This window comes from Harpia harpyja, chromosome 8 (genome assembly GCF_026419915.1).
Source record: "Harpia harpyja isolate bHarHar1 chromosome 8, bHarHar1 primary haplotype, whole genome shotgun sequence".
Classification (NCBI taxonomy): Eukaryota; Metazoa; Chordata; class Aves; order Accipitriformes; family Accipitridae; genus Harpia; species Harpia harpyja.
The window spans coordinates 1,845,941-1,872,967 of NC_068947.1; the positions used below are offsets into that span (position 1 = coordinate 1,845,941).

The 27,027-nt window shown below is 42.8% G+C and overlaps 1 protein-coding gene across 7 annotated transcripts in view; it reads left to right on the plus strand.

The window, feature by feature from the left end:
* CNKSR2 (connector enhancer of kinase suppressor of Ras 2) overlaps nt 1-27,027 on the plus strand; it is a 216,179-nt gene that overhangs the window by 175,148 nt on the left and 14,004 nt on the right. For 6 of the 7 annotated variants that reach the window (XM_052793909.1, XM_052793910.1, XM_052793911.1 and 3 more), the window contains one exon: nt 655-1,201. In XM_052793909.1, coding sequence (XP_052649869.1) covers nt 655-1,201 — 547 coding nt within the window. Of the gene's footprint in view, nt 1-654; nt 1,202-24,502; nt 26,714-27,027 lie in introns of those variants that run through there. The other variant, XM_052793915.1, reaches the window with a different exon arrangement.

Sequence of the window (27,027 nt, forward strand, 5' to 3'; positions counted from 1 at the left end):
GTCCATATACTCCGACAGTGTTAACTAATGCATCTTACTTGAATATAGCTTTTAAAATGGCAAAAATTTGGAATGAAAAATTGGGAAAGTCTGGGGAAAGAGAGTGTTCACGATGTTTAATTTGAATGCGATACTTTATTTTCCAAAATCATAGATCTCTGAACTGCACTGAAGCACTGCAAACACGATTGCAAATAAATTTTTAACAGGATAGGATGACAGCACGCGTTTGGGTGGTATTTTTAAGATTTTTAATGGACCAGGCGCATCTCTTCTATGTCTTCCGAGGTGCCGTATTCTGCAAAGTTTTCTGCAGATAATCGTGTTGGCTTGTTTTAAGGGCTAAGGAACATAAAGATACCCACTAGGTGTAAGTATCGGTGTTTGACCTACAGGTGTGACATGTGTAGATAGGGGCATGCCTTAAAGTTAGGATGTGGGCGGGTTAATTGGGTGAGTCCGTGCCTTCGTTACTGGACTGGGTGCCATCAGTGACGATGAAAAGGACGTGGTTATTACTAGAGGTAGTCTACTACTAGTAGACTAGTAGAGTAGAAGTAGTAGACTACTTCTCGTAAGACTAGACTGCTAGGCTACTGCTAGAAGTAGTCGGTCTACAGCGATCTGAAGCTCGCTCCGTGGCTGCCGTTGCAGATGAGCTGCGCCAGCCCTTACGTCGAGCCGAAACACAGCCGACTCTCGTCCACGGAGACCTCCCAGTCGCAGTCGTCGCACGAGGAGTTTCGCCCGGAGGCGGCGGGGAGCGCCACCGACTCGCCGGTGCGCAAGACGGCGAGCCAGCGGCGCTCCTGGCAGGACCTCATCGAGACGCCGCTGACGAGCTCGGGACTCCACTACCTGCAGACGCTGCCGCTGGAAGACTCTGTGTTCTCCGAGGCGGCCGTGGTCTCCCCCGAGCACCGGCGGCAGTCGACCTTGCCCACCCAGAAGTGCCACCTGCAAGACCACTACGGCCCCTTCCCCCTCGTGGAGGGCGAGCGGATGCAAGTGCTGAATGGGAACGGGGGAAAGCCCCGAAGTTTCACTCTGCCTCGGGATAGCGGCTTCAACCACTGCTGCCAGAGCCTGTCGGTCGGTGCCGCCGATCACCACGAAGAAGCGCAGCGGAAGGAGGTGGAGGAGGAGGAGGAGGAGGAGGAAGAGGAAGGCAAAGCAGCAGAAGAGAACCAGGAAGATAAAAGTAAGTATGGGATATTTCTGTGGCTTTTCAAGAGTCCCGTTCGTGGAACGCAGAGGTTGTTTTTCCTTTTTCCTATCGAGAAAACCTGACAGTCTTTCAACGTGCCCCATGTTTCACCAGGTCCCCCTTGTGACACACCTCTCTGATGTGCCTTACGTATAAGGCTTCATAATCCGACAGAGCGCTGCGTGACCTCTCGCCATCACCAGACGCTTCCCCATAGGCTGGTCACCAGTCACCTCTGCTAGTAATTCTTAGTTATAAATGGATTTTGCTTCCATGCTTTCTTCACACTTCCACTTGCACAGTATCCTCCCCCACTGACACACGTATATCTCAGGACATACTTAATAAGATTTCCAGCCAACCCCATCTGGGTTGTGAAAAACGCTCGGCAAATCCTGGAGTGCAGGGTCAGGCTGTATTGTGTAGTATCCAGGCGGGCAGCAATCAAGACAGCCCAGAAGCCGTAAGAAGTTGAAAAAGAGAGTGTATTTTCCCCAGTTCCTCACCTTGTGATTTGTAGAGAGGGAAGTTCAAAAAAACATGTCAAACAAACAAAAAACTTAATAGAGAACAACTATGTGACCAGCGGGGCTTAAAAAAAATCGTAACGCTGAGTAACTGTCTTTTACGTGGCACATTAACTCCATAGATATTAGTGCTACTTGTCAAAAATAATCCAAATAAACAGGGATTGGAGAAGGTCCCCGCTCCTCCTGAACGTGTAAACACATTTCTGTGTCTGTTTCACGCTCTGTCCTTCCCTGTCATTTATGGAGCTTCTCAGCATGTGTTGCTAGCAAAGTCGAGTCCACACCCAAGTTGTAGGGTCAGTCAACAAAGCCTGCATCCACGAACTGTGGGGTTCTGCTGCGATTGAGTTACCTGAAGTGGCAAGGAAGGCAGGATGACCCCTGAAGATCTCAAAGGGTCTGTGCTATCTGGTTCCTTCAAATTTAATTTTTTCACTGCCGTAAAGGAATATAAAAATGGTAAAGAGATAGGAAAGGGTAATGAAAGCTTTGGATAATTAACTACCTACCTAAGTTAATTCATTAAGTTTAGTACCTTTGTTGAGCATTAAAATTCACATGGACATTATTTAGTCTACTTGGGAGACACCAACAGTCTTCCATTGCCCTTATGCTTTAGTCAATCAGTTCTGAACATCTCAAACTCTTGACTTGGGGAAAACAGTGATTTCTTCTGCAGATATTAAATTTGATGCCATTAAAAGTTTAAAAAGGCATGATTTCAGTTGCGGTCATGCATGACATTTGCCAAAAAACCCATACATTTATTAGGGTAATATTAGACTCTTACTGACTGTGAAATGAAGCTGTCTAATTAACAGGGTTAAATTTCATCAACCATGCAGAATGTTTTATCCTATTTTTAGCCTTCAATTTTGGTTTTCAAATGGGTTTTTACTGTTAGCAATACGAAAATATTTTTAAAAGAATTCCTCACAGTCAGTGAAAAGGGTCAAGGAGACTTCCCACTGGAGTTCCTGTGCTGTTTGGGCATTACTCAGGGATACTGTTGCAGGGCCTAAGTTGTTAGGTGTTTTAAATCTCAATTTTAATACTTTTGGGTTCCTGGATGTAACATTTCATAGCGTACAATACTAATAAAGGGCTAGTGCTTGATTTAACGGGCCAGAACTTGGGCTTTTCTCCATCTTTCTATACCAATTTCCAAAAAGGGAGAAAAAAGTTTAATTTTTGAAGTGGTCTCCCTGTATACACATACTCTTCTTTTTCTTTGAGTGAGAAGGTTTTCTTGGTTGAAGCTTTAACAGGAGATTGTTTCTGAGACATTAACAACCAGCTAGACAAGTAAAGTGCTCATGGTGAATTATTGACCATGAAATTATAAAACCAGAAAGAAAATACTGTTTAGTCTGTTGAAAAGTTTAAGTGTTGAATTGCTTGTTGCTATGGCTGCAATGTTCTGTTTGCAACGCTGGCTTTTTCCAGTGCCCTTACCAGTAAAAGGTGGGAGGGATTTCATGCAAGTGGTGTTCTTAAGTGCAAAATCCAGTTTCTGAGCTGAGAGATTTGCTTATAACTGCTAAGTCCGCTAAGAGGATGGGTGCCCTTGTGCGTGCTACATCATTGCTCCCCTCACCTCCATTGCTCTGGGAAAACGAAACATTGCAACTGGCCGGAGAAGGGGAATCCTCTCCCTTTTAGAAATGTTTTAACCTCACCTTGAACCTTCCCTGACCTGGTATCAGATGAACCTTTAAATGTGTTTATTTGCCTTACACATTTGTGATCCTGACATAGTTCTGAGCTCTTGGATGATTATATGTGTTCTTGTGTGTACATGTATGTGTTTTAAAGCTTAATCATTCCTATTGCTTTTTGTGCGGGAAAAGGAATGCAGCTCCTTTGCAGTTGTTGCTGTACAAGTCAAATGTCATTGCCAAAAGTTTGTTTTCTCAGCTTTTTGTTTTTACATTCCCACTTTTAAAACCTCCTGAGTTTAAATCAAGTAGTAAAATGCAGTCCTGTTTCTTCCGACTTCTTTTGCAGAATTGTTTTCAAATAACCACACCACAAATTAGGAGCTCCATGGGTTTTTCAGATGCTGCCCCCAGCTGCTATAATTTAACATAGTTCTGTTGACTTTCTACTAAAGCTACACTGATTTGCAACAACTAAGCATCTGCTGTCTGTTAATCACTACTTTATGCCTTAAATAGATACTGCAAGACTTTACTGACGCTGCAAATAGTTCTGTGTATCAGCTCTGCTGTAATGCCTAGATATATCGTGGTAAACTGGAAATATGGGTTGTCCTTTCCTATGTTTATCCGTTAGGACCTAACTTTGTTGTGTGTTCCGTTGCTTCTTTTTGTCTCGTTCTATCACATTAACATTGCACTGCTAATCTTTAATGGATTGTTTTATTTCTAATGTCTATTAAAATGACTTTTGTGTAAATCATTTAGATGTTCCATATCGACATCGTCCTGTAATGGTCTCTTGCTTAGTAATCGAAGAGGGTTCTCTTGTGGGATACTTGAGTCTGTCCGTCCGTTTGCTCCTGAGGCTGTGAAAATGGCAAACAGCATTCGGACCTGTGGCACCAAACGTCCCTCTTGCTGGGCTGTTCAGAGGCAGCGTGCACACGGGGAGCAGGTCGATAGCGACGGCAGAGTGCGTTGCGTTTCTGCGATTCGGTTGTGAAGGACGAGTTGGGCCTCTGCAGGTTTGTCTTCTGCTAGTGGGAGGTAGCAGAAGGAGACAGCCGTGCATCGCGGCACTGTCACCCCTTCCCCTCTGGCCCCACCGCTGTCTGCACTCTCTCTGTTTCAACAGGTTTCGCCACTTAATGCCAAAGGACACTTCGAGGATCTTCTTGGGAGACTACTTCTGGGTTTTGTCCCAGGAAGGCTTGCTTCATTTTTTGCTTTGTTATTTGGAAGTATTTTTGATAGTGGTTCCTTCATTTTCAAAGTTGTCTTTGGTTTGCGGGACAGGCGCAGGACTTACTAAGGGTTCAGCATACGAGAGAGGCAGGTAGTAGCTCTCTACAGAGCGTAACTGGCTGTAGATCCCGCCAACTTTGCCGCAGAAAAGCCTGCCCCTTTTTTCCATACTCCCTGAAAGTCTTTGGAGAGCAGAAGCATCCGTGGGAGTCTCCGGTGCCGTCGCCTGCCCAGGCAGTGCTGGGGCAGCTCCGCTGCTGGCTCCCAGTGCCGCGGGGCTGGCCGGAGCGGGAGCACCCGGGACCTGCGACAGCGTGCCAGGGGGCTTTCTGCTGGGCGGGATCTGTAAGATTTCTTCAGGAATATGGATAGAAAAGCACTTCGACAGTCTTCCCACTGTTCAGCAGCATTTCCTTCTGCATCGCTCCTCGCCTCTTCGTTCTCTTGCTTCTGCAAGCTTTCTGTCCTTTTCCTGCACTCTAAGTACTGTAATTCCTGCTGACGTGTGGTTTAGGAGTTTTTTTGTTGCTACCCCATCATCATAACTTTGGAGTATCTTCTCTATAGGGTGGACAACTATAACAAAGTCTTAAATAGATTTCAATAGATCAATGGCTGTTCTTTTGGGGCAATTGAAGGGTGGGGGCCATTTGTTTGCTGCATTGATTCCTCCCACCCACCCTGGAGTGTTTACAAGATGCAACAATCTTCCATGTGTGACTTGCGTCACCTTGAAAAGATTTCACAACATTCCTTAAGCCTGGGCACGCTCACACCTATTCCCTGGCATTTTGCTCCATCACCGTAAGCCCGCGTTCAGGTTTGCAACATCTCCCGGCATCCCATGCTTAATGCCACCCAGCCTAGTGAGCGCTGTCCCAGAGGAACACAATAGCCTCAGGCTCCAGTCTCTGAAACGTGGCTTTTAACCTTAAACCGCTGAAGGCACTTGCCAAAGACCAGAGCAGCAGCTGGTGGTGGCATTTTGCAGCTCAGAGATGTCCAGTCCCCGCGAAGGATCTCGGGAAAGCTCCTCTTGATGTCAGTGAGCTATCAAATGTCTGCTTGTGCTGAGGTACCGAGCCTGAGAGTTTTTTCTTTTTTTCCCCGTAAAAAAAAAATCAGGAACCAGCAAGAGAATAATAAGAGAAACTGAGAGCAGTTTCTCCCACCCCACCCACCAGTCGCAGAAATGAAATTCAAGGTGGCAGTGCTTTCACGAAATGGGACAGATGGGTTTAAGGAGTCCCATGACTAGCAACGAGTTTCACACACTGTGCCCAAAAAGCTATATCTGTGGGACATCCCAGGTGGCATTTGCTTTCAGGAAGGAGTTTGCACTAGTAAAAAATATACTCTGAATAAGGTCAGGTATTTCAAATTCTGAAATACAGTACAAGGAGGCTTGCCTCTTTTCAATGAGAGGGCTGTAATGCGCAGTGCAAGTGGTATCTCTCAGAAAGATCAGCGTTTGCTAATTAAACACTGCGTTATGAAGTGGTACGCTGTGTAGCGCTTCTAGGTTTTGCTTCGTGTACCGCTTCTAGGTTCTGCCTTTTGGATAGGGTGCCTTTTCACTTTGGCAGGGTTTAAGCAACAGTGAAACGCGGGAGTCGGGATGAATAAGGCGTAAAGCCTGGATTGCGCGCCCGGGAGTTGATGGGGATGTGTCTGAAATTAATAGGGCGGTTTGCTTTTCTGACAGCCTCTTTCCATTTTAGCGAGGATACCACTAGTGGTGTCCCGTCATCTGACCACCTAGTTAGTTTTATCCGTACCAAGAGGCAAGGGAGAGACCATTAAGATACCGTATCTTCCCCTCCGGAATTATTCAGGTTAGTAAAGGTGTGCGCGCCTGGTAGTGACTTAAATAAGCGGAGCTATGAGAAATGACAGGTAATGTTTCACATTAGAAATATTCCTTATGAGGCTGGCGAATAGCACGAAGCGCAGCACCCTCTGGGACACTAAGGAGGATGTTTTTCTAACTTACTACATCCACTGTCAGTCCTCTGGATGAAACCAGAACATTTGCCAGGGTTGGGGGTTTTTTTGGCTCGACATCCTTCTGGGCGGCACAGCCCGTGCGTGCTCAGACACCGAAGTAGATTAATGAAATGGCTGCTTTTTCTGACCTTTGTTTTTCGCGACCTGATTTTTCATCCCTAACTCCCCTTTGAGCCCTCCTGCGGCACCTGACGGGGCGTTTGCGCTCCCGCGGGCTGCGGACCGTCAGCGTCTCGTGCCTTGTCTGCCGGGAGGAGGTCTCCCTCCCGCTGCCTCCGAGGCACGAGCTTTGCTGTTAACTCAGAATTAGCTTGCCTAAAAATACTGCCTGGTTATATTCAAAAATATGATCTCAAGCCTGTTGGTTTATAGTGTAAATGGCTAGCCCGTGCTGCTTTGGTATGGATATTTTATATATTTACAAGGAAATTTTCATCAGTGGCTCACAGTATGAGGGAGGAGCGAACCATGGAAAAACAGGGCAAGACAGTGGCTGCCGTATCACCTGGTCTGCTTTTCAAAGCAAATGCTTTACTTACAAAATGTCTGGTGGAATGGCATGTCTTCACCTACTTTTTTTCTTTTTTTTAACTGAACCATTTAGTGCTTCATTTGTCATAAGATCCGCTGAGATCCTATGAGCGTTGTTATATTTGAAAATGAATGGGGGGGGGGAGCATTGTTAATAATCTAGGTTATGTATCAGGCTAAACCTTTTTATCCTTGTTAAAATTTAAGATAGATGTTTATCTGAATAGGAATTTCTATAAGCTTCCAGAAGCAACTGCATATTTGGGAAAACTATCATCCCAAATAAGAGTTGCTTAATTATCTTCTAGCTGCCATATATGTGTGTATGTTCAGCTGCATGTATAAAAATGTTCTTTAGACTATTTATTATATTAAAACAATATTGATACAAAGACTAACTTGGGTAAGCAAGCACTGGGAGTAGGTATATTTCTTTCTGAGCATGTTCTTTAATTAAAAATTTAAAATTTCTAAAACAAAGCTTTTCCAATTCTCATATGCAAAAGAAACTCCATTGCAGAAGTGGGTTTGTATTCTAAATAAAAATGATGGGATACAAAACCTCTGTATTCTGATTTTAAATTTCAGTTAGAGGGGAAAAAATTGCCTGCAGTGTTTGAAAGCCATATATTGAATCATTTACTAAGTAGCAATTCAGAAAGCAATATAGGCTGTCAACAAAAATAAAAGTAGTTTAATTTTGTGCCTGTTAGTGTTTTTACCTATGAGTGCATTTTACCTACAAATATGTTGTTGCTACATTTTAAATTTTAATTGATTTCCGTTGCCCGTGCTGCTAAAAATGCAAAGGAGAGGTGAATTCCTACTTTGTTTTTTGGTTTTAATAGCTTTGGGTGTCATTGCCAGCAAAGATCATCTGCTTTTTCCTGAAATCTATGGATTAAATGGTCTTTTTACAAGCAAAAGAAATGCACAAGAGAATTTCTTATACGGCTGTTCTTATAAATTACTTTTCTTGCGAAGTTTCCTCAGTTCTGTTACTGAGTTGGTGGCTGTCAATGGAGCCGTGCTGCCAGAGGCACCTTCGGGTTAGGTGGTGGAGCAAGGAATCTGTGGATGTGAGAATCTGTTTCTGGTTTTTTTCTATGTTCTGCATTAATTCCCTTGCTAGGTGTTATGTAACCAATCTGGTTTGCCTTTAATTTTTCCATTTCTCGGTGTAAGCAAGGTCTCTCCCTGCCGCTGCCCTGCCGAGCCTGGCTGTCCTTGGGAAAAGACAACTCCTGAGTGGCAAACCGCTTCACAAGCGGGACCGATACAGGGCAGACAGTCCGAGCCCTCCAGGGCTCTGTTTACCACGCTGAAGGGTACGCGCTTGCTTCCCACTTCGTTGGCCTGATATGTCTCAACAGCAATATAAAAAAGCCTCTTTTGTGCTCGCAGATTCCGCCCCCTCGATTCCAAATGTGCTTTCATTCTGAAGCGTAATATAGTCACGTTTCTTAAACAAGGTTATGGAGCTTTTTTGAAATTATTTTGTGTACGAAAAGGAAACTCAGGCTGTTTTTTTTAAATTAACATGTAGTTTCCCATTAAAAAGAGGGGGTTTCTGTTCCAAAATTTATACTCACATTCAGTTTGATTTCAAAGATGAAAAACATAACATTGCTTTTAATCGTTTACATAACTCTTCTCACTGAAACTTGTTTTAAAGACACTCCCAGATCTGAGCACTGCACAGTACATGAGGAAGCCATTTCTGCAGAACTGGGGTAATTCCTCTTTGAGATGCAGCAGAGACTTAGCCTAATCTGAAAGTTTCTAAATGCAAAGGAAACAGACACCTACAATGAAAAAAGTTAACCAGCTATTGTGTGCATAAGAATGTTCTTTCAAAATGTCTAATTTTAAAGTTTTTAGCTTTTTTCAAAGCTAAAAAAAAAAAAAACCCCTTTCTATAATCGATTATAATTAAATCAGAAAAATATGGCACCGTACAAGTAGGACTGGAAGAATAGAAGAGGGCTAAAATCTTTTCATATTATATTTATTACGTCTCCAGGTGGTACCATCTGCTGTCTGTGGCTCTCGGGTTCTTTCAAGGCAACTGTTAAAACATATGCAGGGGTGAACCTGAGTCTGTAGTGCTTGGAAGGACATGGGAGGGATGGAGTTTTATTGAACTACTACCGGGCTGAACTTCTGTAGTGTCACCGTGTAAACATGCATTCTTGTTTAATTACTGTTCATCGTGGGAAGCAGGATGAGATATTAAAGCCCTCAGTGGGAACGGTCAGCATCCTGCTGGAATTTTTTTTGTCGGACAGGAGACTCTGGAAAAGCCAAATTTGTTACTAAGCAGGTTTGTTCGGTTTAATCTATTTCTAAAAAAGAAGCCCTCGGAGTTCTTGGATTTAAGGTGAAGATTGTCATGGAGGCCTATGAAATAAATGTTGCAGGGCAATTTTTTGTGAATTTTCCTGGCGTCCCAGCCTGGCCTTTTGGCTGACTTTGCCTTCCTTCTAGCCACTAGCTGCTGCTCCAGAGGGTCACAGATCTCATTGTGTCCAGCCTGCCAGCCCTATGCAACTTCCTTGGATACTCTTTGGCAGCTAAAATGGCACTAGATGCTTTTGGTTTGGCATCTTAATCTCCTTAACTTGTTTCCTAAACCTTTCCACTGCAGGAAGGCAGCACGTGTAGGCTAAAATCTTGGCCCCTCCGAAGGCTCTGGTGAAGCTGTAAGTGTGCTGCGTGTGTCTCGGAGCGAGTGAGCTGGAAGGGAATTCAAAGGTTATCCAGTATAGATAGCTCTGCCCTCCTCACCTGGAGCCGCTATCCTACCCAATCTGTCCTTAAACACCCCCGGTGGTGGGCATTCCTCATTCCCTCTGGACAGTGCTTTTCCTCTTTGCTGTATTGGAAAGGAATTTATGTTTTTTTTCCTCCTAATGGATATTGAATCGTTCCCTCTGCAATTTAAGCCTAGCATTTCTTTTCCATTATGGCACAGAAAACAAAACTGCTCCATTACAGCAGCTCTGTTTTCAAGCTGAAAGGTTGTTGTGAAGGTTGATGTAGTTTTTCTCACAGATGGTGTTTTCGGGGCTTCTGACCCCTCTTGCTGACCTTCCCTGGGTTTTCCGACTGCCTCCCACCTCTTCTGGGATGGCAGCATCCAAGCCGGGTGCCGCGCACCTGGCTGAGACCAGGAAGGTTGCTTCGCCCTGGGTGTTTTCTCCACTGTACTGGCATAAGTATCTGTTTGGCAACCACGTTGTACTTCATATTTCAGTTCGTGCTGCACAGTATCCCAGGTGCTTTTCTGCTTAATGGTTATGTTTCCAATCATAGTTGAGCTGATTATTCCTGCGCCTCTCACGTATCCATGTTAAGTAGCTCATGTTAATAAAAACCTCAGGTGATTTAAAATGTCTAATTAATTGGGCTAAAACCAACTAACCAACCAACAAATATGACATTTTGTAAAACTAACAGCCTGACTAGACAAAAAAAAAAAAAAATCTGATGTTTGCCAAGCTCTGTGTCTGTTAGCATAGCGTTTACCATATTGTTATATGAAACTTGGCAAGGGATTTCATCCCTCCAAATCATTCCAACTTCTGAGACTGTCCTCCAGCAGTCTAGGAGGTGTTACCTCCCACTTCCGTGCTTGCGGATTTTCACAGGTTTATCCTCTTCCACCGTCCAGGTCACTAGTGCAGGCTGGGACTGTTTCTGGAGGCAGGGCAGCCGCAGGAGAAGCCCACGTAGCGCAGGTTCCCTCTTACCAGCGAGCCGCTGGTGTCTCCTCCGTCTGCGCTTGGCTTTTGCTGTCGGAGGTGGCTGATGTCGCTCGCTTCTGGGAGCTGGACTTCTAGGAGGAGAAGACTGCGCCTGTCTCACATCTGTTCTGCGTCGGAATAGCCAAGGAAGACGTTACCTGGGGGGCGGTGGGGAATGAAGGCTCATCCTTTCGTCAGCTGGGATTTCATCAGGCCCTCAAAGGAGCTTAATGCTCAGAGTTTATACGAGCTTTATTTGTAAGATCTTCTCCTGTTTTTCAATATCATAGAATCATAGAATCGGTTAGGTTGGAAAAGAGCTTTAAGATCATCGAGTCCAACCGTCAACCCAACACCACCATGCCCGCTAAACCGTGTCCTGAAGTGCCTCGTCTACGCGGTTTTTGAACACCTCCAGGGATGGTGACTCCAAGGCTTCCCTGGGCAGCCCGTTCCAACGCCTGACTATGTCAAGCATTGCCAGTTCTTAGGAAACAAATGTGATAATACCGTACTTTATTTTAAAAAAAAGAAAAAAGAAGGAAAAAGCCCTGTAATCCGGCAATTTTGCAAGGATCTCAGTTCTCATTAATAATAAAAAAATACGTTTCTAGCTTTGTTTTTAAAAATCACGGTTCAAAAGCTAGAAGATAAATATTGTTTGTCTCCTTTTGCGGCCCCAATTTGCAAGTTTTGGATCTTGTTGATGACAGTTAACACTCCCACATCGTTGTACCTAGTGTGGTGCTATTAAATAGCATGATTTCATGGACAAAGCGTGAAACAAGTTCTCTGTGGGATCTTACTGTATTTACATTAAGAAAAGGGCTGCATTTTAAGTAGGACGGTCGCTTTCTGGCTCCACGTTTTGAGTACTGCTGGCACAAAATAATAGCAGCTAATTATTTCTTCTCTTCTGGATTCCAGAGGGATGAACTTTGGCCTTTTGGAATATAAAATATCACCACTGATTTGTTGAAAAGCATTTGAGTTGTTATCACCGTTAGAGAGCGAGGAGAGAGGCTGCCAAAAAACTTCGATTTAAACCCACTTTTCAGCCAGTTTTTGAAATGTTGATTTAATCGTGTGAAGATTTGCAAGCATCAAGGAGGAGGTGAAATTAAGGAAACTTCACTTGGGAGATTTCTCCCGGTCGTAGATTGGGGGATAGGCAGAGATCAGGCAGCGGCGCGGCTCGGCTCAGCCGCAGGGTACCAACGGGGAGGAATTTTACCCTGATCGCTTTACCCAGCCAGACCAATGAGAAAAAGTACTCAAACTTCACTGGGGATCATTGTGCTTTTAGTTCTGGGTTTAAACGAAACTCGGATTTCGAGCGAGGTGGGATGGCGTGCGGGAGGCTCCCGGTCCGGCTCCCGGCTGGGCTTGGTGATGCCAGAGCCGCGGTCCGTGGGCTCCTGGCAGCCCGGGCGGCCTTGCCTGTACGTGCGGAGCGGTCAGCAGGGAATGCTTGAGAACTGGGGAGCTAGAGAATTGGAGAGTCTCTTCCTGGAGGAAACACAGCAAACTCTGGTTTAGAATTCACATAACAGTATTTTAATAGCCTCTACATTTGGCATTAAAGCGGTATTTTTACTGTACTGATGTGAACACTTGAAATCCAATATGAGAATCGTACTTAAACTATAAAAAGCTTGACGCTGGTGGTTCTGAGAATTCTTCTGTTTCTTTCCTCCTTGCTAGAATATACCCTGCCATTTGTTTTCAACTTTTAATTCAGAAAGTAAATTTTATTTTCAAGACGTTTTCTTTCTTTTTTTTAATCAAGCTAAGCACGTGCACATACTTTTACAGTGCAACATTTATATTTTTAACTTTAATGTAATGGCTTTAGGGACAACTGCAGTAGCTGGTTTCTGTCTTTTCAGAAGATGGAAAAGAGTATTTTTATTTATTTCTTTCCAGCTGCAAGGAGCCTAGGAAAAATCGCATTTAAATTTTACAGTCCCATTAAAGCTTTCCAAGACTAAATTTTTTTTTTTTACATTTTGTTGCCACCGAGGACTATGCTTACCTTCTCCAGTGTTCCTGTATGGTCTTGGTATTTAATGTCATATTTCCTAACGTAGCCTCAAAAGTTTCATGTTATTCTTACAGGGACTAGGAATACTTATTAATGAACTAGGATAATTTAACCATACCATATATTTTTTATACTAACACATTGAAAATTTAAATCTCAGAATTTTGACAATGGTTTATGAAATGGTGAGACTGAAGAATAAAAATAAAATGAAAACCAGAAAATGCAGTTTAGACATTAGTTCATTATGCATTCAGAAATCCATAGTTTCTAAGTTCTCTGGTCACTTTGCATTTTAACCTTCTGCATTTCAGTTCACAAGTTCTGCTTGCAGGTATGGCCACCTTATAGTGACCATCATGAATCTTGTAGCATAAACAGCCTATCCTTGCATCTGTGCAAACTCTAAGAAGTTGAGAAATTTGATTCTATGAACATCTTGCACAGCGTATAAAATACATGTAAAGTCTCTCCATAGCAAAAGAAGAGGAAAACAGGATGTGTGTTAGTTTTCCTGGGAATACTTCTTTGAAGGACGGCTGAAATTTCTGGTTCAATTAATTTTGAACTATTGGTAGAAGGTGGAAGGAAGTTTCAGGGTTTTTGTAAAGTGAAAAAATGATTGCCTTGGAGATTCACAATTTGGAAATGGCTTTTACAGTTAGTAAAACTCAAAAACGTCAGCCACCTTCTTGCTCTCCTCCATCCCAGAAGGCCAGTTTCCTAAGCTTGTACATGTGGTGGCTAAACAAGATTATGGGATTTATAATGAGAGTACAAAAGTCACTTGAAGTAAAAATTAGGCTCTTCAGTCAGTTTTGCAAATAGCACTTGGGTCCTTGATGGATTTCATTATTCCTGAACTTTAGGGGAGGTTGAACGTGGGAGGACGAGGGCAGGGTCAGATGGCCCCGAGCAGCCAGCAGTGTCCCTTGGAGGGCTGCGACACCTGTAGTCTGTGGGTTTTTACTCAGAGGAGAAGAGGAGTGGAGGGGCGAGATTTTATATTCCACCTAGATTTGGCTCTTCTCCCACGGCTGCCAGAAGACTGTGTGCGTTTCTGAGCATCACTGCTCCCCGGGATGACGGGGCGTAGGAGGTTGCTGAGAATAACCCAATGAACAAAGAAAGGAGAGCAGACCCCTCTGAGGTGGTGGAGGCTTAATTTACCTCTGTAAAAAGAAAGGAAACACGTTCTACAGGCTGTGATCTGTACTGCTCGTTGGCAAACATCAGGGTAGCTGGGCAAGAGATGGCAAAATCTAGTGGGTTGAGATGGAAGCAAAAGGCGGAAGACTAGAAACAGGACTTAAATCTGTAATGGTGAGGATAAGCTATGGAACAAGTTTCCTTGAGTTGTGATTGATTTTTCAAATGGAAATACCGTCAGCCTTAATGCTTAATTTCACAGAATTATGCAATTTAGCACACTGTGCAGGTAAGCCAAGTGTACGTATTTTATGCTGGGGCCACGTTCTGGCAGACCATGCCAGTGCACAGAAATGTTTCGGCAGCCCAAGTTGTCCTCCAAGGAGGAGAATCTGGTATAATGTCACGATTAAGTTGGAAACCCTGTAATATCTCTGTCCGTAATTAGCTGAGGTGACAGTTGATTTTGACAAAGAAAACCTTCTCATAGTGTCCCCATAGCTCACATCTTCCAAAAGTATTAGCAGAGGCCCCTGGTGAGACTGCTCCTTCAGATGACTTACTCGGTTGTACCATACTGAAATGGAGAAGGTGTTTTAAAAGACGAAGTCATGAGCCTGTTCCTTTATTTTGTCCTCGTATGTTTTGCACTTCTTCAGTCTGCTGTTGCTCATCTTTAGCGGTTGCCATAGCATGCACTGTTATTAATGACCAAAGATATATAGCCAGATCTTCATCGCTGTTCCTCCTGGGTTTTATTAACTTCTGTCTCCTCCTTCCAAGGCAAATATAATGGCTGTAGTAGTTCCAGGCTGAGCAGAGGAGGTTGTTGTCTGCGCTTGGGCGTGTAACTGTGGCTTTCCAGTTCTGAAATTCCCCCAGGGTTTCTGCACACACCTGCTAAGGGGTTGTTTTAGAAACCTTCAGCATAAGCTGACCATGCTCTTGCTGTATTTCATAGTTCACGGAGAAGTGTGTAAATCACAGTCACCAACATTTTTTTATCACCAGCAGTTGTGCTGATTCGGTGTCTATCGCACCATAATGTAACCAGAACAGATAAATTCTTGCCTGTTCCTACCTTCTCATGTACTTTCTCATAGAAAACTTAAATTGAGAAAGTTCTTATTTTTCCACAGAGTTGTTGAATAGATGTATCATAAAATACACACTGAACTTTGTGGTTACTCTGTAACCAAAGTAAAATCTTTAATGTATCAGATAAAAAGAAACTATAAAAGGTAGTATGATCTCTGTGTATTTCAAAATTACTTTCCTTGGGTCTCTCTTCCAGAAGCAATATTGTTTTCTGTGCTTCTGTTACCCTAGTTATGAAAGATATGACATAAATCAAAGATAAATTTATAGCCTAATTCCATGTTGTTGCACCAGGATAATTTCTGCAGAACCTCTCCACCTGTATTTCTGGAATGAGAAACATTGAGGAAGATGAACATAAATTCAAGTCACTGCAAATTATGAAAGCATCAGTGACAAGCCTAATGTTGTAAAGCCTCTTTGGAATATCCGGCTGTACTAATAGCAAGTCCTGGTGTTATACAGGAAAATTAGTGAGCTTATTGCCATCAGATATGCAGCTTCTTTAAGAGGGATGTTTACTTCCTTCTGAAAAAACAAATCCTTGCAAAATTAAAAACTCACTAAGCTTGTTTTTACTGTTTTGTCCTGCAGTCTGTTTCCATTCTGCACAGCAGATGTAGGCTTAGTAAAAATTGTCCAAAACGTTGATTTGTGTAGTTCTGCATCAGATCTCAGATTGGGCTATTTGCATTAAAAGAAAAACCCTGCAAGCCCAAGTGATTGCACTGAAGAGCATTGAGCCCCACGTTCCAGCTAACCCAGTTAGCTTGCCTTGAACAGCGCCTAAAAACATATTTCTAGGGAAGAGTTAAAGGTGTCTTGCCTGTAGCCCCTGATGGATCATTCTTCCGCAAAATAGTTTCATTGATTTTGAACTCAGGTGTACTTTTAGCTGTATCATGTGGCAATAAGGAGTTGCACATTTTAACTCCAGGCTGGAGAGAAAAGTATCTCTTTTGGTTAGTTTTGAACCTGCCACTCAAACTTTCAGATGTTCCTGTTACTGAAAGAGGCAGTGATCAACCTTTTCTCTCGGTACTTACTGCATGTATGTGCTCATAATTATATGGACCTCTGTTACATCCCCCTTGTTTATAGGGGTGACCAAGTCTTGAACGGTCCTAGACGATTATTTCGTCTGTGAAATACCGTCATACGGAAGTATGGAAGCTGCACCTCGTCCAAGACAACGTGCGACAGAAGCATTCTTGTGTTTCAGAGATGCTTGGGGACGAATTAGGGAGGAGGAGGCTAAGGAGAAGCAATGAATTTTCACAGCGATGTCTTTGCACCTTTGTACAAAGATCATTGAGGGTAAAAACCTGCTGAATTGGTGGAAGGAATTAGTGGAAGAGTAGGAACTGATGGAAGCGTAGGAGTAACTCCCCTCTGGGCATCCCCAGCGCACCAAGACCTTAGTCAGGCTCTTCCTTAAAAACCGCTGGGCGCACCATGTCCTCTCTCGCCCAGAGGACCCTTGGTGGGGGCCCGGGCTGCAGAGGAAGGCTGGGCAGCAGGGCTAAGGGCTCCTGCGTGGCTGGGCATCGCGTGGCCGTGAAACCCTGGCACGTCATCCTGAAGCTTTGTCTGGGCTTCCTGACCAGTCTGACAAATGGCTTCTACCGTCCCTTTCCAGGAACGGCTGCCTTGTGGTTTTCTGAATGAGTCTTCAACCAGGAGCTCGAACACATAAAGTGATAGGACGGAAGACTCCTTTCATTAGGTTGCTGGTTTTTTCCCCTCCTAAACTGTGTATAGAAGCGCTTTCTTAGCAGGCTTGAGGAGATGCTATCCAATGAAAGAGATCATATTCACTCCAGCATGCTCAGGGATTTGAAATAATTTAAAATTTGTTGTTTGTTGCCATCTTTAAAGTTGAAATACCCTGGGGAACTTCTGATGTTTTCAGCATTTGACTCCTGTAAGAGGAGCCTTTAGCCTAATGAAATCCCTGTGAAACTCTGATTTTCTCTTATTACACTGGTGAGGGCATTGTTTGGCATATGATAGGCTTAGGATAAATTTTTTACAAAAAAATTGGAGCACCTCTGAAAACAGCTCTTGAACGTTAAAAATATACAAGCAATTATAAGCAAAAAACGTAGCGGTGTTTGGCTTGCCAGAAGGGTACCTCACATAAAACCTTTCAGTGCACGCTTTTTATGTAGAGATAATTATTCTCATAAAAAGTAAAAGTTAAATTCACTAGATGAAAACATATGCTTTCAGTATCCACCAGGTGTGAAACATTTTATCATTAATTCTTCATTTTATATTCCCAAGTAGGTAATGAATTCACTGCAGCAAAACAAGGAGCTCACTGCTGTATTGGTGTGATGGGCTTTCAGGACACTAGACACCTGAGAAAGCAGCTGAATCATTGTTTTAAAGCAGGAAAGGCAATTTCTGCCTTATTTTTATGGAAACCAAATTAATTAGTAGCAAGGTTTCTAAAAGCAGTTTCTTTCTAGGCTAGTTTCGTGCGGTGTATTTCAGTCTGATGATCTGAGGGAGGGGTTTCAGGTCTGGTAGCATTTGTGTTGCTAAATGTGGTCCTCTCCTCGAGCCTGGAAGAGACCTGACGAAATCAAAAATAGAGTCGGAGCAGAATGATACGACTTGCCTGGGAACAGTCAAGGCAAGTTGGACTGACAGACGAAGCACGCGCTAGTACACGAGGAGAGAGAAGGGGATACCGTTGTTCTATGGAGCACAGCCAGCCAGGGAGTGCTGTCAGCATTTCACTTAACAGCCTCGTAACGTAGCCCATGTTTTGTGCACATGCTTCTCCAGTGAGCTCCAAATCCAATTAAAATATCTCAACATGAGCAGTAATCATCATCATCATCTGCCCTCCCAGCTTTCCCTAACCGGGTGGGTTTTCACGCCGTTCGTGTTGGATGTTTTGGCAAAAGCTGCTGAAGAGCCTCAGCAGAACAGGGCATGAAGAAGATGACGCTTTTTCCTTGGTCTGTTCGTTCTACCTTACCCGCCTGGTCTGATATCAATAACTTAAAATGTGTATGTGATGGGTCTCTTTTACTGACCCGCTCAGAGAAGCAGTTGTCGGCGGCTGTGGCCGGGGCAGCGTCTCGGTTCTCTGCCCTTGGATGTAGGCAGGCCGTGGGGAGATGACGGTCTGGCCGTGCGTTATTTGGTCACGCGAGTGATTCTGTCCGTCTGTCGGTATTTTTGTTATCAGTACGGAAGGCACCGTCAGAAAAAGCGGTTATGTTACTTGATGGTGGGCTATTGAAGTGTTCTTCATCTAGAGTGGCTTCTACTGGTTGAGGTTAAAAATTTGTTTGTGTAAATTTAAAGTTGATATGCTATAATTAATTCCATACATTTCTGTTTGCTTTTAGAGCCCCAAGCAAGTTAATGTATAAAAATTCCTAGAAATATGCTGCTGATAAAAGTGGTATAGAGAATAGTCTGTTATGATAATAGGACCAATTCTCCTTAAATATTCCTTATTAAAAAATTTGGTGATACAAATGCAAAAATTAGTACGTTACTTTTTTTTCCAGGGTTGAAGTCCAAAGCATCAGTTAGGAAACAACTTTTTTTGTGCATTTTTGTGCTGTGTAGTAACTCTTTCACGGGGCAACAAACTGGAACTACAGTTACTGCTCCGCAGCCAAGAGATAAAGATGTGTCTTTTCACGCGGTTCTCAGTATAAACCGTGCAGGAGCTTTGGTAGATTAAACTGAGCTTTATATGCCATCACAATCATAGCCTGGCTAATTTTAGCTTACGACAGTACTAAGAATTGGACTGAAAGGAACCTCACTGTTAGATATATGCCTGAGGTGCTTGTCTTTTGAAAGTAACATAGACTTCTCCTGGGTGAGGCTTGGCCCATCGGCAAATGTAACTTAGTTTCAGTGTAATCCAGAAATTAGAGTGCCAATATGCAGAAATTTTAATAGCATTCTCAGAATTCATAAATTGCCCAGTGGACGCTAAAGTCCCAATTACATCTTGCACCCTCTGAACATATATAAAACTACAAGAAATTCAGCCAGCTTTTTTTTTTTTTTTCTGACTATGGTTATTCAACTGTGTCTCACTGTTTATGTGCCAAATTAGAGGGCCTTCTCTGTCTGGGAGCAACTCTTTCTATTAGTTTACAATGGTTACGAAACAAACTACTCTGGAAAAAACAACTGTGGATTTCTGACAGAGCCACAATTCAAACTGCTCCGTCCTGGAGTTGTGAACTGTCACTCCAGTAAGACCCCAGTAAAAAGCTAAAGGAGAGAGTTTTGCAGATACTAGAGAGAGACCTGTACAGCACAAGGTAATACAGTAAGAATTAGTGATTTGACAATTTAATGTGCTGCATTATAAAAAAAAAAAATCCACTTACCAGAGAGGAGCCAAAAATGGGGTCCTTATGGGTGGGTGGCACTCCTGCATTACGTGTTTAGCTACTGGTACTGGTATCATCCGTATTTGTTGAGCAAGCTGAAATTTCATCACTTAATAAAACCTCCATAAACAAACAGCAAATAATATAGGTGCTCTAGTGGCATTGTCAAAAAGCTTCTTGTCATTTAGATAAGAGCGTTGGTAAAGCAAATGCATATTCTTTATGTAAACTATGAATTTTAAATTTTCAGGTGCTTTTATTGTGACTCTAGTGGGATTTTTGCTTACGTGTTTGTTTGAGGGGGTTTATTTAGTTCTCAGTACTGAGTAGATACAGGGTTACTGAGCAACACAAGTGCGTATTGGGAGAGCCGGGATGCATTTGCACGTTTAGAAGTACTGCGGTAAGTGGGAGGGAGAACGCCTGCCGGTCAGAGCCCTGTAATTTCCCCGTGCCGTGTTCTCCTGGGGCCACGTGCGGCACTCGTAGAGGAGCAGGTACTGGAGGTTATACGTGGTCTGACACCACCGTCCGTCCTCCCCGTCCCCCTTCCTCATTGTGGTGCTTTCTCATATAACATTTGTGCTCTTGGTGTTCCTTTGTTTAGCTCAGGGAGGACATGAGGGACACTAAAGCATATACTGTGGGGTTGGAAAAGCTGGAACGTGCTATTTGTAGGTAGCGTATTCCTGTCTTATCATCGTTTGATTTAGTGCCCTTTACTGCAGTAACTCAGTCTCCAGAGGAGTACTGAGTGACTCCTGCTACTGCTTCCACGTCTAACTGGCTTCTTACAGGATAATTTGCAGAGGTGCTGCTTTGGAGTACAGCGTCAGGGGGCTGTGCTGGATGTGTCATCGAAACCCTCTTTCCTCAGGCACTCTCGTTGCCAGGCTCCTTTTCGTCTCTCCATGGCATCTCTCCGAGACCCGAGCAGTCCTGAAGGCGGTAGGAGCTTCCCACCGCTGAGCAATGGCCAGTTTGTAGGTCTGCCAGCATTCCCCCCAAGGACCCTGGGTCAAATAGTGTTGAGCCATTTCCCTAGTAAGGAGGAAGATGTATCTGCCATTGGACTTGCAACAGAAGCAGCCAGGTAGCAGGTTTTGGTACATGGGGAGGGATTTCTTCTCTCCGGTGTTCGCGCTCATTCTTGTTCAGAGCCTGATTACTCACGCGTAGTATTTACTTTGAGGGGAATATACGTAACTAGACACGCTTTGTTATTGGACTAGATAATAGGTGAGAGCTTCTAGTCAAAGTTCTTCTGTATCTCTCATGAATATATAGACAGATGTAGAAATATGTACGCAAAATAGGATACAAATGAAGGAAAGAATAGAGATTCAAAAGGCGGTTCCAGTTTTACTGATTGTCACTATAGACGGGAAGTCTGAAATTTCCTTTTCTAAAACTTCAGTACTTCTTTCAAAAGTTTGCTAACCTGCTATTATTCAACCTAACCCTTGTCTGAAAAGCAAATTTACCATAAACATACCATTTAATAATCAGGCATCCTGTAGCCTGTTTAGGCAAAGTATATAATGTGAACATTCATAAGAAACTGTACTCTCAAGTGGCAGCAGTAAAATGTTATGCATTTTATTAAAAAACACATCAAAGTGAAAACCCTAACTTAAATTACCTCTCATTAGTGACTGCTGGTGTGCCTTCATTACTGATAAACAGGTCTCAAAGAAAAAAAGAAATAGTTGATTCACCTTCCATGCCCCTTTCCTTACATAGGACTTCTTGCGTGAGAGCCGTTTTGAGACCTTATTGATTGTGACTCTCGAACATTTCTCTCAGGGGAGAACTTTCTCCTCCCCTTTGCTTACATTTTTATGGGGTTTTGAGAGGTGGTGGCATGCCCAGAAAGGCCTGCAGAGCATGCCTGTGCTCTTGCTTGGCACGTGGGTCCCAGCCCTGATGCCTTCTGTCTCCACCACTTTCGATGGGTAAAGAACCTCCCGCTGCTACGGGTTTGCTCGGACGTAAGATTCCTCACATCTTCCGTGACCGCGTTAGCTGAAGAAATAGGCGGAGATTTATAGCAGGCAGTTTTGTTTCTGTAACCTCTCTGGGGAAGTCATTTGCTGTAAGGCTCTTCTCATAACACAGACGTGATTTGGTTGATAAATGCAGTAAGTTCACTTCATTATTTTCATAGGGTCGCGTTCATTTTTGTATGTGAATGGCAGTTGGTTTATTTTTCAAAATGTTTGCAAGTCTCACGAGTTTCATAAGTTGTAGTGTCAATAAGTATCCATCCAAAAGCACGTTACTTGTTCTTTGTTATTTGTATTTGTTCCCCTATAAAACAAATTTTAAAAACCTTATCTAGAAAGGGTTCCATATGCTGGAGATTTTTTACATAAATAATTTTGCTAATGCTAGTGATACAGAAAGAAAAATGTGGGGTTTATAATGACAAGGAAAAATAATTTTACTACCAAAAAGCAGAATTTCTAAACTCTTAACGTGCATCTACACAAATAGGAAATATTGTACAGTTAGTTACTATCAGTGATATAGTAAAATAATGAGAAAATCTATTTAGAAAAGCCCCCCAAGTGCCTGTTAATGGTATTCACCTTCAGATGAATAGGACAGTGTATGCTACCACTTATCTTAAGAGGTCCTAATGAAAGGCTGTTCATGCACATTGTGACTAATCCAAAGCGGGACAGCGAAGAATTACCAGTGTTTGATAATAGGCCTATAATGGCCTTAGCAATATTACTGAATAGCCTTTTGAAAGGTGTGTCTTATTAGCAGGTTTTTTTCAGAAATAGTCATCTTCTAATGCAAAATTTAGTTGGATTTTAGGTACACAATAAAAAGTCCTGTCTCACCGTCTCCTGAAGGTAGCACAGTTCTTCCATAGGCACAGAGGACATGTCCCAGCCAGCCTCGGCAGGGCGTGTGGAAGCGCTGGCTATAGACATCTGCCAGGTAACACCCTTGCCTTAACTGCAATAACCCTCCTTTCTTTCATAGCCACCTTCTTTCACGAAACGAGAAGTTTCTTTCACCAAAGCCTGACCTTTGAACCCAAACTTCCTGAATTTTTAGAGATCAAGTTAAATGAACAACATCCATGAGACAACAGGATCTCCTGAAGCTGGAGAAGCGATACACATGAGGCAGCAGTATCCTCTTCCCCTTAGTGCCTTTTTCCAAACAAATCCAAGACGCTTATTTTAAGCGCTGCGACTGTTTGTAGTATAAACCAGGATGAAATGTGAAAAGCATTCCCTTTCGCAGCGTACTGAAGTCTCCCTTCCCTCAACCCCATAAGTCCTGAAATGTGCTGGTTTGGCCTTTTGTTTGTCAGGGGTTTGGGTTTGGGTTTTGGGGGTTGTGGGTTGTTGGGTTTTGGTTTTTTTTTTTTAATTTTGGTTGTAGACTCAAATGTTGCCTATTTTAAACAATAAGTTATGTAAAAGTTTCTCTCGACTGCTATACTTAGGATTTAGTTATATAAACTGTTTTCCTCTCCTTTCTTCTTCCTCCTCTCCCTGTTGACGCACAGAGTCCCCGGGAAATCTCAGCAGTGGAGGAGAGGCTGAACTCAGTTTGAGTTCCATATAGCATTGCTCACCCTCTGCCTCTCTGGAAACTCATTTTCCAGTTGCTGCCGTGGGTGGAGTAAATGGCACCGATGTTTCCATCTGGGATTCTTTCCACCTTGTGCCTTCTGTCACTGAGACAAGATTTCTTTTCTGCTTTCCAGACCTTTTGTGATATGCTCAAGAGTAAAAATGGCAATGCTTGTTATTTTCCTTCCTTTTTCATCCTGTCTTTTGAAACAAAGAAAAAAAAATTGTCTTTAACAAGGGTTAAACAAGTCTCACCAGTTAAATTGGATTGAATTTGTACATCTTTATGTTCTGCATAGCTGAACTCTTTCCCAAAGTGTTTTTTTAACAACAAAACATCCCACAGCTCTTCATATCTGGGATCTAAAACCACAATGGATTTTGAGATCCGTGGAGTTTCATTTTTTATTACAAATAAGTGTAGTAGACAATAGAATAGGGTATGTACTGAGAGCCGCCAGGCTTTTGAAACTGCCCTGTGTGCAGAGACTGCGTATCCACACAGAAACACTAAGTAAACAACTTAGCTGTACGCTGTTTATTCCACCTCTCTCTCTCTCTTTTCTTTGCTAACACAGGTCCACAAAGATTCTCGAGTTCTCAAGCCCTAGCTTTTGGATGTATGTAATGTCAGTGTGGTTTCAAAATCACATGATTTCCTAGCTCTCTATCTTATCCTTCACCCAACGTTGCCCAATGCTGGATTGTCAGCTAGGATGGCGAAAGGAGCCAGATTGTGTTGTGCCACCTCTTTTTCTAGTTCGTGCACAAGCTGCCGACAGGATATTTTTCTGTATTTGTAGCACGTTTGGTGGATTTGGGGCACGTTCTTCGCTTCCTTTCTCCTCATTCATGTGACCCTTTTCCAGTGCTTCCAAATGAGCTAATGTCTCTTCAACACGGAGGAAACCAACCCAAGTTGGTTAGGATGTGTGTTGTTCTCTTGTTTTCCTTGTGGGTTGTTTTTTTTTTTTTAATTGGTCTTTGTTCTGTTCTTTTCTTTTTTCTTTTTTAAAGCGTATCCACAAAGAGAGAATATATAACTTTCTGTCCTAAATACCTCTTTTGCATCAGGGATGGATATTTTAACGGAGCAAGGTGTAATAGCGGAACAGTGCCATGTCTCTGTCCTCATGAGCATAGCTGCATGCAGATTAGAAAAGCTCTGTAGTGCTGCTATACTGTATGCCAGATTTGCTATTTGCTCTTGTTTGCATGATAGTATTTCTAATATACTAATATGATATGGAAATAATGGCACATCACAGTTCTTTCACCATATTGTATCACTGCTTTATCATATTAGGCTAATACACTGCGAGAGTTGATAGCACCTCTCCATGTCAAATGGGATCCACTTCTCTTGGCACTGAACCGATTGGACTCAAAGGTTGATAAACTTATCATTAGAGAATTGGCACGACGGAGACTCAACTTCAGCCTCTTGCAAGCAACCTAATGGCCTCCGTTCAGGAAGTCAGTTCTTCTTGAATAACTTTGATGTTTGTAACAGAGAACAGACCTGTTAAAGCCTAGACAACCACATGCCTGGACATGAGGCCTCCAGGAAGGTGTCAAAGGGCATGGCCAGTCTTTTGAAGAATGCACCCTTTCCACAATGGGACTAGGCACAAAGTCAGATCCAGCCTACACGGAGCACATTTGCAGAAAATACTGCCCCGGCATGGGAGAACGGAAGGGGACGAGGGTCTTGGCAGGGGAAGGGCTTTGATGTCACTCAGTTGTGTTCTGCAGACCTCGAGGAATTAAAGAGGCGTTCAGCCGCGGGTAACGGTAAAACCCTGTTCCTTGTACTGAACTCCAGTGAACCCGTTCAGGCCAACCAGACAGAGGCGTGTCTTTTAAGCGTGCTTCACGTTAGTGACGGCAGTCACCTTACTGTCTCATGCTAAACTAAGCGTGTTCTGTCAAGTGGAGGTACGTACAGACCTTTCGGAGACTTCCGTTTATCTAATGGTTCGTAACGCATTACCAGAGGGTACACTGGCGCTCGTTCGGATGATGACGGAGAAGATACCTCGCGCTGAGATTTATTAGACTCTGCAGATAAACTCTTCAGTTCCTCTTTATCTTCTAGGACTTAAACCTGTGAGTGATGCTGCCTGGCCAAGCAGGCACCAATATTCTCTGTATAACACCCAGACTCCAGAGGGCTGGTTCGGGGCCAGTATTTGTCTGGATGTCGCTCAAAGTAGATTCAGATATTGTATTTATCATTATGTTCTGGGTCCCCTATGGGTTGATGTTTGCCTCTATCTCTGTGGTTAGAATGTGGATTTTCCTTAATATATTTGGCTAAGGGTGTATTGTAATAATGTTAATGCTAATTACTTGATATTTCATACTATCTTATGGGGAGATACTTTTAAAAAATGTATTTTGAAATGTTTTCTTTCTGTTTGCTCAATGTATGGTATTGCATTATGTTAATACCAATAAAATTATATATATATAGTTATATATATTTCCCTTTTATAAAGAAGTAAATTATGCTTTTTTGCCTCACGAACAGGAGATGTGCAGTGAATAAAATTACATCATTCTGCCTTACAGCAGGTGACAAAGCTTACAATAGTTTTAATATTCTTTTTTGAAAAATAAAAAGTATAGTATGACATAAACTAGTTGGAAATTCATCAAAATGCATGTTTTGTGTTTCTGCTCAATGGGACTGTCACAAATCAGCCTAAATATTTAGCAATGTTGTTTTGGCATCTTTAATTTTTTCCAATCAAAAACATACACTGTATTGCTATTATTGATTACAAAACTGTACTGTCATAAATTTTTGCCTGTTGGCCAAATAGACAAACCCACCGAGTCTTTATGACTCTCTTGTCTGTAGGAATTGATTTTTAAATTTAATTTAGTGCTCTTTCCAACGCTTGGCAAAGGCAGAATTTATTTTTTATATAAGGTTGCCTTTGAAGTACCTGCCTCTGCCAGGGCTGATAAATCACTGCTAAGTACATAAAGATTCTGCAACCTGAAGGATATGTCAGTAAAGCCTTGTTGGAATGGCCTGCAACCCCAGCCAGTCCTTTACATTCTGTCATTAAATTCCATAATTAGTTAGAGGTGAAATGTTTTGGAAATGAATTAGAGAAGCAGAAGCAAAGATGTGACTCTGAAATGTCCTTTGGCTGCCATTCGGGGTGACACTGATGGCTTATTTGCTGCTGGTAGCCAAAGGCCAGCATATATCTGCGCTAATATGAATTAGATCGTCTTCAGCTTCCTCTCTTTCTTTTCCCCACCCTTTCTAACATATTGTATTGAGTATCTTTGTTTTGCAGAGGCATTCAGAAGGGCTGTAATTAGCAGTCCCCGGCATTTAATTGCATACACATTTGTTAAATATTTTTCTGTATGCCTTAAAATAAAGTATAGAAAATGGCAGTAAATGTTTCTTTAATGAAGGCATTTGATTTATTCATGAAGTCAGGGGCTTTTTAAAGGTGTTATTTTGGGCTTAATAAAGGAAATAAGCCAGCAAGTTTTCAGTTTTGCCTTTGCGTAACCCTTGTCTGTCAGGGCTGATGTTCATTTCCTTTCTCTTGTTTCTTTTGCGTGCAAACACATTCTGCCAATGGACGGGGAACGGACCTTTCTTCTGTGACGACTCCCGTGCCAGTTTTGAGAGAGAGCTTTATGTTAAGGTGCATACGTGTTCACAAGTTCGTGATGACATCTGATGACATGAGTAAAGTCTAGAAAAGCCGCGTGGTATTGCATTTCTCCCATCACAGTAATAGCTTTTGTTCTCAAAGGTACCTCGAAGCCTGCGTGGTGCTTACAGACCGTGGCGGT